Below are 19,964 nucleotides of genomic sequence, written 5' to 3'. Positions count from 1 at the left end.
AATTTTCAGCTTTCAGCGCTGTCGTACTTTGAATGACAATTGCGCGGTCGTGCTACACTGTTCCCAAATGACATTTTTATCATGTTTTTCCCACAAATAGAGATTTCTTTTGGTGGTATTTGATCACCTCCTGAGGTTTTTATTTTTTGTTAAAATGTAAAAAGGCCGAATTTAAATTAGTTTTTTTAATATTTTGTTACAAAATGTTAAAACCGGTAATTTTTCTCCTTCATTGATGTATTGATAAGGCGGCAGTGATGGGCACCAATAGGTGGCAGTGATGGGCACTGATAGGTGGCAATAATGGGGAATAATAATAATGAATAATAATAATAATGGAATAATGGGGAATGATTGGTTACACTGATAGGCAGCACTGATAGGTGGCACTGATTGGCACCACTGGTGGGCATTGATAGGTGGCACTTGTTCTTTTTCTTGTTCTTTTTAGATGTTCGTTTTCTTGTATACATTTTTCATTTTAACTTGTAGCACTTTGATATCTTTTTGATGTAAAGTGCATTATAAATAAAAATTATTGTTGTTATTATTATTATTATTATAATACACAATTTATATTATATATATTTTATATTATTATTATTATTCACTTGTGGGCATTGATAGGTGGCACTGGTGGGCACTGGCAGGGGGTACTGTTGTGCACAGATAAGGCATAATTGCCTCTTCCTCTTCGGGACCGATGTCGCTTGCAGATGAGCCGGTGATCGCCTTTTTTTTTTTTTTTCCTCGCGCTGTCAGCGTAAGAAGAAAAAAAAACAACCAAAAGAATTTTCGTGGCCGGGAATCTTCTTTTCCCTCCGTAAATTTTCTTTTCTTATTACGTTTCTCGCACGATTCTCCCATCATCGATTAGAAAATCGTTCGTTTTTTTCCCAAAAAATGTTCAACGTGTCCCGATTCCTCATATTTGATTTCCACGCGAAAGTCGGCTGTTGCTGCCGCCCCCCACTATTGGTGCGAAATTCGTACGAAAAATTCTTAGATACGATTTTTTTCGAAAAAAGAAGAAAATTCTTTCGAAAATTCGAACCGTGTAAGGTTCTCTAACAAACCTATGAGGGCTTCACAGAACAGCTGTATTTATACTGAGATTAGATTACACACAGGTGGACTCTATTTACTAATTAGGTGACTTCTGAAGGCAATTGGTTCCATTAGATTTTAGTTAGGGGTATCAGAGTAAAGGGGGCTGAATACAAATGCCCCCCCCCCCCCCCCACACACACATACTTTTAACATATTTATTTGTAAAAAATGTGGAAATCCACCTACCATTTTCCTTCCACTTCACAATTATGTGTCACTTTGTGTTGGTCCATCATATAAAATCCCAATAAAATACATTTACGTTTTTGGTTGTAACGTGAGAAAATGTGGAAAATTTCAAGGGGTATGAATACTTTTTTCAAGGCGCTCCCGAAGGAGCTGCTGGTTTGATTTGGGCCGGTGGGGTTCTCGACAAAGTCTCTGCCACAGACTTGTGAGATACACTTGAGGGTTACTGAGGGATGTGAATACATTTAAAGAGCTGTCATACGGTACCAGTATCTCTCAGCCGATCCGGCGATACCGTATGAGTGTTGATCCAGGTTGCGTCCTTCAACTAAGCCTCCAAGCTCCTTCAGAGAAACCAGCCTTGCGCACGGCCTTCTCCTGAAAGAGTCCTCCCCTGGGGTTCTTCAGTTGCTGGGCCTTTCTCTTCAGATGAGACGGCACCGGACCACCCTTGGATCAGTAGGCCCCAAAATTCGCTCGGGCCTGTCCCTGCAGTTGCGTCGCCTCGGGCCAGCCGGCCTTGAGACTCAGGATGCATGGTTCCGTACCCCAGGCCAGGTGGGCCATGAGGCTGGGTCAGGAGGACCACCAGTCTCGAGAGACACAGGATGCATAGTTCCGCACCCCAGGGCAGGAGGGCCATGGGGCTGGGTCAGGAGGACCACCAGTCCCGAGACATAGGATGCATAGTTCCGCACCCCAGGGCAGGTGGGCCATGAGGCTGGGTCAGGAGGACCACCAGCCTCGAGAGACACAGGATGCATAGTTCCGCACCCCAGGCCAGGAGGGCCATGGGGCTGGGTCAGGAAGACCACCAGCCTCGAGAGACTCAGGATGCATAGTTCCGCACCCCAGGCCAGGAGGGCCATGGGGCTGGGTCAGGAGGACCACCAGTCCCGAGACATAGGATGCATAGTTCCGCACCCAAGGCCAGGAGGGCCATGGGGCTGGGTCAGGAGGACCACCAGTCCCAAGAGACACAGGATGCATAGTTCCGCACCCCAGGCCAGGAAGGCCATGGGGCTGGGTCAGGAGGACCACCAGTCCTGAGACACAGGATGCATAGTTCCGCACCCCAGGCCAGGAGGGCCATGGAGCTGGGTCAGGAGGACCACCAGAACCAAACAGACAGAAAAATCCCCCACCCCCCCCCACCCCCCAACGTGGCTTCGGTACCTTAAATACCACTCCCAGAATGCACAGAAGGAAAACACTCCCACTGGGCTGGTTCTGAGAGAACTAGTGGCATTCAGTGCACACTGCTAGACTGCGTTTCTACTCTTGCCAGCGGTGACAGTGACACCTGTGGTCAAGGAGAATCCAGTGCAACCCAGCTGGACTGGTACTGAGACCAGAAATTTAGAGAAATAGTCCCCAAACCCAACTGTGGCTTCAGGCAACTTAACTTTCCAAAAAACCATAGCGCCTGCTTGTCAGGAGCCAGCGCTACATATATTAATAATAGTGCGTGACAATGGGGGGGGGGGGGGGGGCATTAGAATGTAAGCTCCTCTGGTACAGAGACTTGATGTGACTGGCTCAGTTTGGGTTTCCGTTTTCATGACAGGTCTAATCTGATGTGAGTCTCATAGACATCTAAAAATACTTTTTAATCAGAACCGCTACAACATGAGCATCTGAATGGAGACGCTCAATACAAGGCTGGTGTAATCCGAGGATTACCGGATCCGTATCATTGTAAGGCCGGGGGGGGGGGGGGATAATCCCTTTATGTCAGTGTAATCCCCCCATCTACATACACAGGATCCCGTCTACCATACATGATATCGGGGCTCCCGAATATCCCAGGACTGACTCCCCAGTCTAATTATTAAAGTTTTCACACCAGATTCACACAACCTTCATACATTGATCATCTCCTGCAGACATGGTACAGCAGATGATCAGAGACTGCAGACATAGTACAGCAGATGATCAGAGACTGCAGACATAGTACAGGAGATGATCAGAGACTGCAGACATAGTACAGCAGATGATCAGAGACTGCAGACATAGTACAGCAGATGATCAGAGACTGCAGACATAGTACAGGAGATGATCAGAGACTGCAGACATGGTACAGCAGATGATCAGAGACTGCAGACATAGTACAGCAGATGATCAGAGACTGCAGACATAGTACAGGAGATGATCAGAGACTGCAGACATAGTACAGCAGATGATCAGAGACTGCAGACATAGTACAGCAGATGATCAGAGACTGCAGACATAGTACAGGAGATGATCAGAGACTGCAGACATAGTACAGGAGATGGTCAGAGACTGCAGACATGATACAGGAGATGATCAGAGACTGCAGACATAGTACAGCAGATGATCAGAGACTGCAGACATAGTACAGCAGATGATCAGAGACTGCAGACATAGTACAGCAGATGGTCAGAGACTGCAGACATAGTACAGGAGATGATCAGAGACTGCAGACATGATACAGGAGATGATCAGAGACTGCAGACATAGTACAGGAGATGATCAGAGACTGCAGACATGATACAGGAGATGATCAGAGACTGCAGACATAGTACAGGAGATGATCAGAGACTGCAGACATAGTACAGGAGATGATCAGAGACTGCAGACATGATACAGGAGATGATCAGAGACTGCAAACATAGTACAGCAGATGATCAGAGACTGCAAACATAGTACAGCAGATGATCAGAGACTGCAGACATACTAAGGGAAAGTCAGTACACCCCTAAGGGAAAATGTCCAAATTGGGCCCAAAGTGTCTATATTTTGTGTGGCCGCCATTATTTTCCAGCACTGCCTTAACCCTCTTGGGCATGGAGGTCACCAGAGCTTCACAGGTCACCACTGGAGTCCTCTTCCCCTCCCCCATGATGACATCACAGAGCTGGTGGATGTTGGAGACCTTCCCCTCCTCCACCTTCCGTTTGAGGATGTCCCACAGATGATCAATAGGGTTTAGGTCTGGAGACATGCTTGGCCAGTCCATCACCTTTACCCTCAGCTTCTTTAGCAAGGCAGTGGTGGTCTTGGAGGTGTGTTTGGGGTGGTTATCATGTTGGAATACTGCCCTGCGGCCCAGTCTCTGAAGGGAGGGGATCATGCTCTGCTTCAGTATGTCACAGTACATGTTGGCATTCATGGTCCCCTCAATGATCTGTAGCTCCCCAGTGCCGGCAGCACTCATGCAGCCCCAGACCATGACACCCCCATCACCATGCCTGACTGTAGACAAGACACACTTGTCTTTGTCCTCCTCACCTGGTTGCCCCCACACAGGCTTGTCACCATCTGACACCAAATACGTGTATCTTGGTCTCATCGGACCACAGGACATGGTTCCAGTAATCCATGTCCTTAGTCTGCTTGTCTTCAGCAAACTGTTTGTGGTCTTTCTTGTGCATCATCTTTAGAAGAGGCTTCCTTCTGGGACGACAGCCATGCAGACCAATTTGATGCAGTGTGAGGCGTATGGTCTGATCGCTGACAGGCTGACCCCCCCCCCCCCCCACCCCTACAACCTCTGCAGCAATGCTGGCAGCACTCATACGTCTATTTCCCAAAGACAACCTCTGGATATGATGCTGAGCACGTGACCTCAACTTCTTTGGTGGACCATGGCGAGGCCTGTTCTGAGTGGAACCCGTCCTGTTATACCGCTGTATGGTCTTGGCCACCGTGCTGCAGCTCAGTTTCAGGGTCTTGACAATCTTCTTATAGCCTAGGCCAGTGATGATGAACCTTGGCACCCCAGATGATTTGGAACTACATTTCCCATGATGCTCGTGCGCTCTGCGGTGAAGTTGAGCATCATGGGAAATGTATTTCCAAAACATCTGGGGTGCCAAGGTTCACCATCACTGGCCTAGGCCATCTTTATGTAGAGCAACAATCGTTTTTTTTTCATATCCTCCGAGAGTTCTTTGCCATGAGGTGCCATGCTGAACTTCCAGTGACCAGTATGAGAGAGTGAGAGCGATAACACCAAATGTAACACACCTGCTCCCCATTCACACCTGAGATCTTGTAACACTAACGAGTCACATGACACCGGGGGAAGGGAAAATGGCTAATTGGGCCCAATTTGGACATTTTAGGGTACTTTAATTAATTTAATTTAATTTAAATTTAAATTAATGTAAATATATTTTAAAAAAATTTATTTTATTTAATTGAAATTTAAATAAATTTAAATTTCACTTTACATTTAATTTAATTTGGACATTTTAGGGTACTTTAATTAATTCAATTTAAATTAATGTAATGTATTTAAAACATTTTTTTTTAATTAATTTAATTTAATTGAAATTTAAATTAATTTAAATTTCACTTTAAATGTAATTTAATTTAATTTGGACATTTTAGGGTAATTTGTGTATTTTAGGATAGGGGTGTACTCACTTTTGTTGCCAGCGGTTTAGACGTCAGTGGCTGTGTGTTGAGTTATTTTGAGGGGGGGGGGGGGCAGCAAATTTACACAGAGGGGGAGATGTTGCTTCTACTTTCACTGTCCAGCCACAGGTTGGGTGGGGGGTAAAAGGGGAAATGGGGGGGGGGGGGGGGGGGTTCAGGATGGATTGGGCTCACAGGGAATGGGAGAAATGATGCTGGTTAAAGAGAACGAGGACATCTAGTGGTCTGAAAAAAGTACTGCTTGGGAAATATCTGGAGGCTAAATAATGCAACACATCCTTTTTTTTTTTTTTTTTTAACTTCTATAATGCAATAAGATTTTTTTTTTTTGGGATGTAGTATTGAAGGGCGGGGTTGGACCCTCTGCCAAAGTTTTTTTTAATTTTTTTTTAACCCTTTATGTTGAGCCTTTTGCCGATGCCGATTCTATACTCACCACCCTCCTCTGATCTCTGCAGTGTCGGATGGAATGTAAGGACGTGTCGGCGGAGGTCCTCTATGACGTCCTGCATGACGTGGAATATCGCAAGAAGTGGGACACCAACGTCATCGAGACCTTCGACATCGGCAAGCTGACCGTCAACGCCGACATCGGATACTACGCATGTGAGTGTTGTACAGCCCGACACCCTCCTGATATCTCCTGCCTCCCCTCCCATCCCCCGTTTTTTTTTTTTTTTTTTGCTACAAAATTACTTAGAACCCCCAAACATTATATATTGTTTTTTTTTTTTTTTTCTCTAACACCCTAGAGAATAAAATGGCGGGCGTTGCAATACTTTTTTTTTTTTTTACAAACACCGTATTTGTGCAGCGGTCTTACAAGCGCACTTTTTTTTTGGGGGGGGGGGGGAATTACGTTTTTTGAATAAAAAAAAAATAAGACAACGGTAAAATTCGCCCAATTTTTTTTTTTATTGTAAAAGATGATGTTACGCCGAGTAAACTAATACCCAACATGTCACGCTTCAAAATTGCGCCCCCCGCTCGTGGAATGGCGACAAACTTTTACCCTCCAAAAAATCTCCATAGGGCGACGTTAAAAAAAAAATTCTACAGGTTGCAGGTTTTGTGTTACAGAGGAGGTCTAGGCATAGAATTATTGCTCTCGCTCTGCCGATCGCGGCGATACCTCACATGGTGTGGTTTGAACGTCGTTTTCATATGCGGGCGCTACTCACGTATGCGACCGCGCACAAGCTCGTCGGGATGGGATGTTTTTTAAAAACTTTTTATTTTTTTCTTATTTATTTTACTTGATTTTATTTATTTTTACGCTGTTTAAAAAAAAAAAAAAAAAAATGGGTGACTTTTATTCCTATTAGAAGGAATGTAAAAATCCCTTGTAATAGAAAAAAAGCATGACAGGACCTCTTGAATATGATGAGATCTGGGGGGGGGGGGGGTCAAAAAGTCCTCACATCTCATATTTGGACTTAAATGCAATAAAAAAAAAAAAAAAAAAAAGGTTGCCATTCGAAAAATTACATTGAAAAAAAATGTGCCTTTAAGAGGTATGGGCGGAAGTGACGTTATGACGTCGCTTCCGCCCCACTATGGTATGGCGACGGGTGGGGGGGCCATCTTCCCTTCACTCGTCTCCATACCAAGCAGGAGACAGGACGCGGACGCCTCCGCCGATGCCGGAGGCTCCCGTAAGTGGTGGAAGGCGCAGCAGATAACGGTGAAACACGACAAAAAAAAATAAAAAACTAATTTGAAAAAAAATAATTATTTCATTTTTACTTTCTGCTATAATAAATATCCAAATAAAATATTTTAAAAAAAGTCGTGCGGCGGTCATGAAGTGGTTAATTTTTTTGTGTCACTTTTAACTGACAATTGCGCTGTTGATCTCCTCTGCGTTTTTTTTTTTTTTTTTTTTTGCGCTATAAACACAAAAAAAAAAAAAATGACAATTTTGAAAAAAAAAAAATAATAAATTTTTACTTTCTGCTATAATAAATATCCAAATAAAATATTTTAAAACAAAGTCATGCGGCGGTCGTGAAGTGGTTAATGACCTGGCCATTTTTTGCGTCACTTTTACTGACAACTGTGCTGTCGTGCGACGCTGTACACAAACAAAATTAACGTCCTTTTTTTCCCCCCCACAATTAGAGCTTTCTTTTGGCAGTATTTGATCACCTCTGCATTTTTTTTTTTTTTTTTTTAACACAAAATAAAAAAAAAATGACAATTTTGAAAAGAAAAATTCTTGAATTTTTACTTTCTGCTATAAAAAATATCCAAATAAAATATTTAAAAAAAAGTCTACAAACTACAGAATAGATTTAGGGGCTTATTTTTTTATTGTTTTTACTGTTAACGATCTCGATCTGCGTTTTTTTTTTTTTTTAGCGGGACTGCGACATTGCGGCAGACAAATCTGACCCCCAAATGACACTTTTTGGAGACCAGAGAGAGGCCAATACAGAGATCAGTGCTATAAAAATGCACTCTCACTGTATAAATGACACTGGCAGGGAAGGTGTTAATATTAGGGAGGGGCGATCAAGGGGTTAAGTGTGTTCCCTGGGTGTGTTTTAACTGTGTGGGGGGATGGGCTGACTGTGACAACACAGAGATCGCTGTTCCTGGTGTGCACTGCCAAAAAATTTGTTCGTTTTTGTTTCATTCTTTTTTTTTTTTTCATTTTTCGGGTCATTCGTAAATTGTAAAAATTAATAAATTCGTAAAATTAAAAAAAAAATCTGAAAAATTTGAAAATCCGAAAATAAGAAAGAAATTCCGAAAATTCGAAAGAACGATAATCCGAAAATTTGAAATAACAACTAACTAATAATAACTTCAAGTGATATCACATATGAGAGTTGCTGCTTATTAGTCTCATACAACTTTTACTTAATTTTATTTAATTTTATAAGTGCGTTTTTTCCTTCTATTAATTAATAATAACTAACTATTAAATTATAGGTCTTAAAATTTCCTTTTAAATTTTGGCTGTTAGTCAACGTAACGAATACGAATTTATCCGAATTATCCGAAAAAAAGAACGCTGCATCTAAACGAATGGAACGTAACAAATTAATAATAATAAATGACAATAATAATAATAAAAACTTTTTATATTTAAATTTGGCTGTTAGTCAATATAACAAATATGAATTTATCTGAAGTTCCGAATAATCAGAAAAAATGAATGCTGCATCTAAACGAATGGAATGTAACAAATTAATAATAATAAACGACAATAATAATGATAATAATAATAATAATAAAAACTTTTTATATTTAAATTTGGCTGTTAGTAAATGTAAAAAATATGAATTTATCCGAATTATCCGAAAAAAAGAATGCTGCATCTAAACGAATGGAACGTAACAAATTAATAATAATAAATGACAATAATAATAATAATAATAAAAACTTTTTATATTTAAAATTTGGCTGTTAGTCAACATAACGAATACGAATTTTTCCGAAGTTACAAATGATCCGAAATAACGAACGCCGCATCTAAAACTAATGGAATGTAACAAATTAATAATAATAAATGACAATAATAATAATAATAAAAACTTTTTATATTTAAATTTGGCTGTTAGTCAATGTAAAAAATATGAATTTATCCAAATTATCTGAAAAAAAGAATGCTGCATCTAAGTGAATGGAATGGAATGAGATATTAATAATAATAATAATAATAATAATAATAATAATAATAATAATAATAATACAAAAACTTTTTTTTAATTATTATTAATAATTTATTCCATTCCATTCGTTTAGATGCAGCATTCTTTTTTTTCGGATAATTCGGAACTTCGGATAAATTCATATTTGTTACGTTGGCTAACAGCCAAATTTAAATATAAAAAGTTTTTATTATTCTTATTATTGTCATTTATTATTATTAATTTGTTACATTCCATTCGTTTTATATGCGGCGTTCGTTATTTCGGATAATTCGTAACTTCGGATAAATTCGTATTTGTTCACTGACAGCCAAATTTTAAAAAGGAAATTCCAATACCTATAATTTAATCAGTCAGTAATAGTTATTATAAGTTAGTTATTATTTCAGATTTTTTTAGGTTTTCGGATTTTTATTCTTTTGAATTTTCCTTCTTCTTTTAGAATTTTCAGATTCCCGAAATTTCGGATTTTCAGATTTTCGAATTTTGAATTTCCGAATATTCAAAATTTTACGATTTCCTCTCACTTCCTGTTTGGCTACGGGACAGGAAGTGAATGGAGATCTCCCCAATGGGGACACAAATAGCTAATAAAAAAATAAAAAAAAATCTGCCCCCTCTCCCTTACATTTTGTCCCATCGATCCCTTTTACATTAAAGTCTTTCTTCCTTTCTACAGGGAAATGTCCGAAGCCGCTGAAGAACCGTGATGTCATCACTCTGCGCTCCTGGCTGCCAATGGGGAAGGATTACATCATCATGAATTATTCTGTAAAACACGCGGTAAGTACGCACTGAAAAAAATTCGGCACTGGGAACTGCAGGAAGGCGTAGCGGTAAGGAACGCAAAGGGCAGAAGTGGACTTGTGCAATTCGTTTTGTAGAATTCAGAAATATCCGAATTTTTCGGATTTTCGAAACTTCAAAAGATCAAAATTCAGAAATTCGAATATTCCGAAAATTAAAAAAATTCGGATTTTCTGAATTTAAAAATTTCCGAAAAAAAAACGAATAAAACGCACAAAATGAACAAATTTTTTCGGCAGTGCACATGTCTAGACAGAAGAGAGCAGAGACAGGACCTCACCGGTATTCTGCTGCTCCTTATCTGTCCAATCACAGCCTGGGGAAGGGAGGGGCAGCACCGGGAGCCTATCGGGTGCTGACAAGGAAGTAGACGTGTGCAGAGCGAAAAATAAATAAATAAAATTGGATTTATTTACATAAATACGTTTAGTTAAATTTGTTTCGTTCGTTTTTGGAAATTCGTTTTGTTTATTTGTTTTTTCGAATCGATTCAAATTTTTCGGATTGATTCGAAATTTTCGAATTAATTTCAAATAGTTTTAAAATTTCCAAAGAGAATAAAATAGAATAGAAAATAAAGGAATAGAATAAAAAATATATATATATTTTTTCTATTCTCACTGCATTTTTTTTTAACCAATGGACCAATTAAACTCCGCCTCTTAAACAATGACCTTATTATTTTTTTTTTACTGTTTCAATATATTTTATATTTTTTCTATTCTATTCCTTTTATTTTTATATTCTATTTTATTCTTTTTGGAAATTGGAAAATGATTTGAATTCGAAAACTATTCGACTTTCGTCGGAATTCATTTTTTATTTTTTTTTGTTATTTCGGATTCATGTAAATGCGGTCCTGCTTGAATTGGGGGATTCGGATACATCCGAATTTCTAAAAGAAACGAAAATTCGTTGAATTTGGAGGGAAACAAACTGCACGTGTCTGCAAGGAACGCGGTTTCAGAAGGAGAGAGCGAAGGCTTAACCTCATCAGTATACTGCTGCTCCTCATCTGTCCAATCACAAAGTGGGGGCAGCAACTGGAGCCAATGGAAGGGGGGGGGTGCTACCGTATATATGCACATGTGCTGATAAGGGACGTGGGGGGGTTATTTACTAGTAAAATGTCCCTGGCATGTCACCTGACGTGTCCCTAAAGTGTTCCTGGCATGTCACCTGACGTGTCCCTAAAGTGTTCCTAAAATGTCACCTGATGTGTCCCTAAAGTGTTCCTGGCATGTCCCTAACGTGCCCCTAAAATGTCACCTGGCATGTCCCTAAAGTGTCCCTGGCATGTCACCTGACGTGTCCCTAAAGTGTTCCTGGCATGTCCCTAACGTGTCCCTAAAATGTCACCTGGCATGTCCCTAAATTGTTCCTGGCATGTCACCTGATGTGTCCCTAAAGTGTCCCTGACATGTCCCTGGCATGTCATCTGATGTGTCCCTGATGTGTCCCTAAAGTGTCCCTGACATATCCGTGATATGTCACCTGATGTGTCCCTAAAGTGTCCCTGACATATCCGTGATATGTCACCTGACGTGTCCCTAAAGTGTTCCTGGCATGTCACCTGACGTGTCCCTAAAGTGTTCCTAAAATGTCACCTGATGTGTCCCTAAAGTGTTCCTGGCATGTCCCTAACGTGCCCCTAAAATGTCACCTGGCATGTCCCTAAAGTGTCCCTGGCATGTCACCTGACGTGTCCCTAAAGTGTTCCTGGCATGTCCCTAACGTGTCCCTAAAATGTCACCTGGCATGTCCCTAAATTGTTCCTGGCATGTCACCTGATGTGTCCCTAAAGTGTCCCTGACATGTCCCTGGCATGTCATCTGATGTGTCCCTGATGTGTCCCTAAAGTGTCCCTGACATATCCGTGATATGTCACCTGATGTGTCCCTAAAGTGTCCCTGACATATCCGTGATATGTCACCTGATGTGTCCCTAAAGTGTCCCTGACATATCCGTGATATGTCACCTGATGTGTCCCTAAAGTGTTCCTGACATGTCCCTGGCATGTCACCTGACGTGTCCCTAAAGTGTCCCTGGCATGTCACCTGATGTGTCCCTAAAGTGTCCCTGACATATCCGTGATATGTCACCTGATGTGTCCCTAAAGTGTTCCTGACATGTCCCTGGCATGTCACCTGACGTGTCCCTAAAGTGTCCCTGGCATGTCACCTGATGTGTCCCTAAAGTGTCCCTGGCATGTCACCTGATGTGTCCCTGGCATGTCACCTGATGTGTCCCTAAAGTGTCCCTGGCATGTCACCTGATGTGTCCCTGGCATGTCACCTGACGTGTCCCTAAAGTGTTCCTAAAATGTCACCTGATGTGTCCCTAAAGTGTTCCTGGCATGTCCCTAACGTGCCCCTAAAATGTCACCTGGCATGTCCCTAAAGTGTCCCTGGCATGTCACCTGACGTGTCCCTAAAGTGTTCCTGGCATGTCCCTAACGTGTCCCTAAAATGTCACCTGGCATGTCCCTAAAGTGTTCCTGGCATGTCACCTGATGTGTCCCTAAAGTGTCCCTGACATGTCCCTGGCATGTCATCTGATGTGTCCCTGATGTGTCCCTAAAGTGTCCCTGACATATCCGTGATATGTCACCTGATGTGTCCCTAAAGTGTCCCTGACATATCCGTGATATGTCACCTGATGTGTCCCTAAAGTGTTCCTGACATGTCCCTGGCATGTCACCTGACGTGTCCCTAAAGTGTCCCTGGCATGTCACCTGATGTGTCCCTAAAGTGTCCCTGACATATCCGTGATATGTCACCTGATGTGTCCCTAAAGTGTTCCTGACATGTCCCTGGCATGTCACCTGACGTGTCCCTAAAGTGTCCCTGGCATGTCACCTGATGTGTCCCTAAAGTGTCCCTGGCATGTCACCTGATGTGTCCCTGGCATGTAACCTGACGTGTCCCTAAAGTGTCCCTGACGTGTCCCTTGCTTGTCACCTGATGTGTCCCTGGCATGTCACCTGACATGTCCCTGACGTGTCCCTAAAGTTTTCCTGACATGTCCCTGGCATGTCACCTGATGTGTCCCTGATGTGTCCCTAAAGTGTTCCTGACATGTCTCTGGCATGTCACCTGATGTGTCCCTGATGTGTCCCTAAAGTGTTCCTGACATGTCCCTGGCATGTCACCTGATGTGTCCTTGGCATGTCACCTGACATGTCCCTGACGTGTCCCTAAAATTTTCCTGACATGTCCCTGGCATGTCACCTGATGTGTCCCTGATGTGTCCCTAAAGTGTTCCTGACATGTCACCTAATGTGTCCCCTGGCGTGTCATTTATCTGCGCCGTGACTGGTTTGCAGAGTGCGGTCCCCCGGCGTCTGTTCGGTGCTCAGTCACGGAACAATCTGTCACTGATCACTTCATGTCAACAAAAAACGGATCCGCAGCTGTGCTTTTTATAGCCCTTCTGACGCGTTTTTTTTTTACGTCTGATCTGATTTTCACGCAGAGCGGCCCGAATTCCCTGAATAAAACTGGGTCACTTACCACGCCAGCCGGAGAGGAGAGCAAAAAGGAGACCGATATGCATAATCCACGCCAGGCTGGTGGGACGCTCGGTAGTGCTCCCGCCGGGGGATGGTATCTGAAGGAGGGAGCCTCTGGCAGGAATAATGAGGATTAAAGTGAACATATAGAGGGAAATGAAGCGTGATTTATTCCATCATTCCGGGCAAGAGCAGGAAAAACATGGAGATATACAATCTGTGTGCAGGGATCGCTCATGTGACCCGTGTTCCCAGGTCTGTACACCTGCTGTGCCCATTATGAGGGGTTCCCACCATCCCTGTGCCGAGTTCCCGGGTCTGTACACCCGCTGTGCCCATTATGAGGGGTTCCCACCATCCCTGTGCTGAGTTCCCGGGTCTGTACACCCGCTGTGCCCATTATGAGGGGTTCTCACCATCCCTGTGCTGAGTTCCCGGGTCTGTACACCCGCTGTGCCCATTATGAGGGGTTCCCACCATCCATGTGCTGAGTTCCCAGGTCTGTACACCCGCTGTGCCCATTATGAGGGGTTCTCACCATCTCTGTGCTGAGTTCCCGGGTCTGTACACCCGCTGTGCCCATTATGAGGGGTTCTCACCATCCCTGTGCTGAGTTCCCGGGTCTGTACACCCGCTGTGCCCATTATGAGGGGTTCTCACCATCTCTGTGCTGAGTTCCCGGGTCTGTACACCCGCTGTGCCCATTATGAGGGGTTCCCACCATCCCTGTGCTGAGTTCCCGGGTCTGTACACCCGCTGTGCCCATTATGAGGGGTTCTCACCATCTCTGTGCTGAGTTCCCGGGTCTGTACACCCGCTGTGCCCATTATGAGGGGTTCTCACCATCCCTGTGCTGAGTTCCTGGGTCTGTACACCCGCTGTGCCCATTATGAGGGGTTCCCACCATCACTGTGCTGAGTTCCCGGGTCTGTACACCCGCTGTGCCCATTATGAGGGGTTCCCACCATCCCTGTGCTGAGTTCCTGGGTCTGTACACCCGCTGTGCCCATTATGAGGGGTTCCCACCATCACTGTGCTGAGTTCCCGGGTCTGTACCCCTGCTGTGCCCATTATGAGGGGTTCCCACCATCCCTGTGCTGAGTTCCCAGGTCTGTACACCTGCTGTGCCCATTATGAGGGGTTCCCACCATCCCTGTGCTGAGTTCCCGGGTCTGTACACCTGCTGTGCCCATTATGAGGGGTTGCCACCATCCCTGTGCTGAGTTCCCGGGTCTGTACACCCGCTGTGCCCATTATGAGGGGTTCCCACCATCCCTGTGCTGAGTTCCCGGGTCTGTACACCCGCTGTGCCCATTATGAGGGGTTCCCACCATCCCTGTGCTGAGTTCCCAGGTCTGTACACCTGCTGTGCCCATTATGAGGGGTTCCCACCATCCCTGTGCTGAGTTCCCAGGTCTGTACACCTGCTGTGCCCATTATGAGGGGTTCCCACCATCCCTGTGCTGAGTTCCCGGGTCTGTACACCTGCTGTGCCCATTATGAGGGGTTGCCACCATCCCTGTGCTGAGTTCCCGGGTCTGTACACCCGCTGTGCCCATTATGAGGGGTTGCCACCATCCCTGTGCTGAGTTCCCGGGTCTGTACACCCGCTGTGCCCATTATGAGGGGTTCCCACCATCCCTGTGCTGAGTTCCTGGGTCTGTACACCCGCTGTGCCCATTATGAGGTGTTCCCACCATCCCTGTGCTGAGTTCCCGGGTCTGTACACCCGCTGTGCCCATTATGAGGGGTTCTCACTATCCCTGTGCTGAGTTCCCGGGTCTGTACACCCGCTGTGCCCATTATGAGGGGTTCCCACCATCCCTGTGCTGAGTTCCCGGGTCTGTACACCCGCTGTGCCCATTATGAGGGGTTCTCACTATCCCTGTGCTGAGTTCCCGGGTCTGTACACCCGCTGTGCCCATTATGAGGGGTTCCCACCATCCCTGTGCTGAGTTCCCAGGTCTGTACACCTGCTGTGCCCATTATGAGGTGTTCCCACCATCCCTGTGCTGAGTTCCCGGGTCTGTACACCTGCTGTGCCCATTATGAGGGGTTCTCACTATCCCTGTGCTGAGTTCCCGGGTCTGTACACCCGCTGTGCCCATTATGAGGGGTTCCCACCATCCCTGTGCTGAGTTCCCAGGTCTGTACACCCGCTGTGCCCATTATGAGGGGTTCTCACTATCCCTGTGCTGAGTTCCCGGGTCTGTACACCCGCTGTGCCCATTATGAGGGGTTCCCACCATCCCTGTGCTGAGTTCCCAGGTCTGTACACCCACTGTGCCCATTATGAGGGGTTCCCACCATCCCTGTGCTGAGTTCCCAGGTCTGTACACCCGCTGTGCCCATTATGAGGGGTTCCCACCATCCCTGTGCTGAGTTCCCGGGTCTGTACACCCGCTGTGCCCATTATGAGGGGTTCCCACCATCCCTGTGCTGAGTTCCCGGGTCTGTACACCCGCTGTGCCCATTATGAGGGGTTCTCACTATCCCTGTGCTGAGTTCCCGGGTCTGTACACCCGCTGTGCCCATTATGAGGGGTTCTCACTATCCCTGTGCTGAGTTCCCGGGTCTGTACACCCGCTGTGCCCATTATGAGGGGTTCCCACCATCCCTGTGCTGAGTTCCCGGGTCTGTTCACCTGCTGTGCCCATTATGAGGGGTTCCCACCATCCCTGTGCTGAGTTCCCGGGTCTGTACACCCGCTGTGCCCATTATGAGAGGTTCCCACCATCCCTGTGCTGAGTTCCCAGGTCTGTACACCCGCTGTGCCCATTATGAGGGGTTCCCACCATCCCTGTGCTGAGTTCCCAGGTCTGTACACCCGCTGTGCCCATTATGAGGGGTTCCCACCATCCCTGTGCTGAGTTCCCGGGTCTGTACACCCGCTGTGCCCATTATGAGGGGTTCCCACCATCCCTGTGCTGAGTTCCCGGGTCTGTACACCCGCTGTGCCCATTATGAGGGGTTCCCACCACCACATGACTTTTGGTTGGAGTGATCCTTTAATGGTGTGAAGAAGGGGTGAGCGCCCGTCGGAGGACAGCTTCGGATCTGACGTGTGGAGACGTTCCTCTTCCCCGGAGATCTGTGGTTGGGAAGATGTTTCTATATTCGGCTCAGAGCCTCTGGAGGAATCCTGACACCATTCCAACATCAAACAACGGCACCTCTGCCAAACCTCCCCTCCCCCCACTCCCAATCCACGTGCTGAAAAACATTCCTAATTATGGATGACACAATGGGCCCGATGTGTCACATACAGAGCGTCACGCTAAATGTCGCATGTCACATGTCACAATACCGCCTGATCCGTAAATGAAGTATTTTACGCCGGAAATGTCATCCTTAGAGTGGCTCCAAGAACACGCCGGCCCCTTGTACAAGGGGGGGAGGGGAGGGATGATAATTATAATGTATCTAAATACAGAACTTCCCCATCATTAGATGTGGTATCCCCCCGACATCTTCACCTGGTGATCCTGCCAGCGACACACTTCCTGTGCTGGGGTGACAACGCCCAGTCACTGTACTGGATCAGCGTTGTCACCCAATGGCCGGAATACAGAACATCTCATCGTCTCCACAACAAAGAGGAAGAAGGCATGCCAACGCATCCTAGAGGAGGACTGCAGAACACCTCCTCCTCTCCTCATACCCATAGAAAAGAGGGAGCTGTACTGTAACCCTGTCCTAGGGTGACAGTGCTGATCCTCCACACATCCAGTACATGAGTACAGCGAGCGAAGGCTGCCATCCAGGGACAGGATGGCAGCATGGCAGCTGCGGCACAAACAAACTGAAAAAAAACCCATCAAATGCAGCCACTGTGCCCATCAAATGCAGCCACTGTGCCCATCAAATGCAGCCACTGTGCCCATCAAATGCAGCCACTGTGCCCATCAAATGCGGCCACTGTAACGTCAAATGCAGCAACTATGCCATCAATCGCAGCCACTGTGCCCCATGAAATGCCGCCACTGTGCCCATCAAATGCTGCCACTGTGCCCATCAAATGCAGCCACTGTACCGTCAAATGCAGCAACTATGCCATCAATTGCAGCCACTGTGCCCCATGAAATGCCGCCACTGTGCCCATCAAATGCAGCCACTGTGCCCCATGAAGTGCCGCCACTGTGCCCATCAAATGCAGCCACTGTGCCAATCAAATGCAGCCACTGTGCCAATCAAATGCAGCCACTGGGCCATCAATTGCAGCCACTGTGCCCATCAAATTCCGCCACTGTGCCCATGAAATGCTGCCACTGTGCCCATCAAATGCGGCCACTGTAACGTCAAATGCAGCAACTATGCCATCAATTGCAGCCACTGTGCCCCATGAAATGCCGCCACTGTGCCCATCAAATGCTGCCACTGTGCCCATCAAATGCAGCCACTGTACCGTCAAATGCAGCAACTATGCCCATCAAATGCAGCCACTGTGCCTATGAAATGCAGCCACTGTACCCCATGAAATGCCGCCACTGTGCCCCTCATATGCAGCCACTGTGCCCATCAAATGCCGCCACTGTGCCATCAATTGCAGCCACTGTACCCCATCAAATTCCACCACTGTGCCCATCAAATGCAGCCACTGTGCCCATCAAATACAGCCAATGTGCCCATCGAATGTAGCCACTGTGCACATCAAATGCAGCCAATGTGCCCATCGAATGTAGCCACTGTGCACATCAAATGCAGCCAATGTGCCCATCGAATGTAGCCACTGTCCCATCAATCTTGGTGGCGGGTCAGGCAGCAAGTGACGGCGGCAAGCTGTGGGATTGGCAGCGGGTCAGGCAGCAGCGAGTTGTGTCCTCCATGCATCTCTCCTTTCTTCCTGCTAGGCGTCCAATAGGAGCGCCTGTCCTTTCAGCCAATCAGGTGGCGGATATTAGACCCGCGCTTCCTGATTGACGGAGAGGCGATTCAGTGTTAGAAAAGAGAATATTCATTCGCTTTTTTCAAACACACCTGGGTGCGCTCCAGGCGCAATGCTCTGCGCCCCGAGTCCACCCTATTTTGAAGCCTATTAGAGCCTATAGCTCTAATTGGGTGCTTTTAAAAAAAACACCCCCCCCGCCGCTGTAATTCAGGTGCCCGGCCTCCTAAAAGGGGCTGGATGCTTGGTTATGGGGCGGCTGCGGTGTCCATAGATAGATTCATGCCATGCATGAATCTATCCATGATACATATGGGGGGTGGCGTGATGGGGGGGCGGCTGCGTCCTTAACCACTTAAGGACCAAGCCTCTTTCTGAGATTTGTTGTTTACAAGTTAAAATCAGTTTTTTTTATTTTTTTGCTAGAAAATTACTTAGAACCCCCAAACATTATACATTTATTTTCTAACACCCTAGAGAATAAAATGGCGGTCGTTGCAATACTTTCTGTCACGCCATATTTGCGCAGCGGTCTTACAAGCGCAATATTTTTTGAAAAAATACACTTTTTTGAATTAAAAAGACAACAGTAAAGTTAGCCCAATGTTTTTTTTTTTTATATTGTAAAAGATAATATTTCCCCGAGTAAATTGATACCCAACATGTCACGCTTCAAAATTGTGCCCCGCTCGTGGAATGGCGACAAACTTTTACCCTTAAAAATCTCCATAGGGCGACGTTTAAAAAAATTCTACAGGTTGCAGGTTTTGAGTTACAGAGGAGGTCTAGGGCTAGAATTATCGCTCTCGCTCTACTGATCGCGGCGATACCTCACATGGTGTGGTTTGACCGCCGTTTTCATATGCGGGCGCTGCTCACGCGTGCGTTCGCTTCTACACGTGAGCTCAGCGGGACGGGGTGCGTTTAAAATTATTTTATTTTTTTCTTATTTATTTAACTTTTTATTTTTTATTTTTTTTTACGTTGTTTTAAAAAAACAATTGTGTCACTTTTATTCCTATTACAAGGAATGTAAACATCTCTTCCTGTAGTGATGTAGGGTGGGAGGAACCACTGATGCAGCACCTCGGGGGCGGGTTTTTCCTTCAGGCTTCTCTCTCAACCTTAATGTCCTTTGAAAACCTTTTGGGGGGGGTTGGTTTAGCAATGAACTACCAAGCCACACCTGTATTTGCCATGCGGTTGCGGCGCGGTCCCGTTGACTTCAATGGCCAGGGTTTGACAGGTGGTGCCGCCTCTAAAAGTCAACAACGCTGCTGCATTCCCGCGGGCGCGGGTAATGATGGATAGTCCAACAGGGAAGTTGTGCAGAAGTCAGTCAATAGATCAGCAGATCCACAGTACAACCTCCCCGCCCAATGCGTGGATCCAAATTCAA

At 45.6% G+C, this 19,964-nt stretch overlaps 1 protein-coding gene across 1 annotated transcript in view; it reads left to right on the top strand.

The window, feature by feature from the left end:
* Nucleotides 1-19,964, top strand: part of STARD10 (StAR related lipid transfer domain containing 10) — a 93,871-nt gene that overhangs the window by 47,850 nt on the left and 26,057 nt on the right. Inside the window, exons 2-3 of the mRNA XM_077451122.1 lie at nucleotides 6,162-6,309; nucleotides 10,042-10,145. Coding sequence (XP_077307248.1) covers nucleotides 6,162-6,309; nucleotides 10,042-10,145 — 252 coding nt within the window. The remainder of the gene's footprint in view (nucleotides 1-6,161; nucleotides 6,310-10,041; nucleotides 10,146-19,964) is intronic.

The sequence above is a fragment of the Lithobates pipiens genome, unplaced genomic scaffold (assembly GCF_037356315.1).
Source record: "Lithobates pipiens isolate NorthernLeopardFrog02 unplaced genomic scaffold, aLitPip1_a1.2 Scaffold_23, whole genome shotgun sequence".
Classification (NCBI taxonomy): Eukaryota; Metazoa; Chordata; class Amphibia; order Anura; family Ranidae; genus Lithobates; species Lithobates pipiens.
Note: the sequence above shows the minus strand (reverse complement) of the source record. Positions and strands in the feature narration are given on the sequence as shown.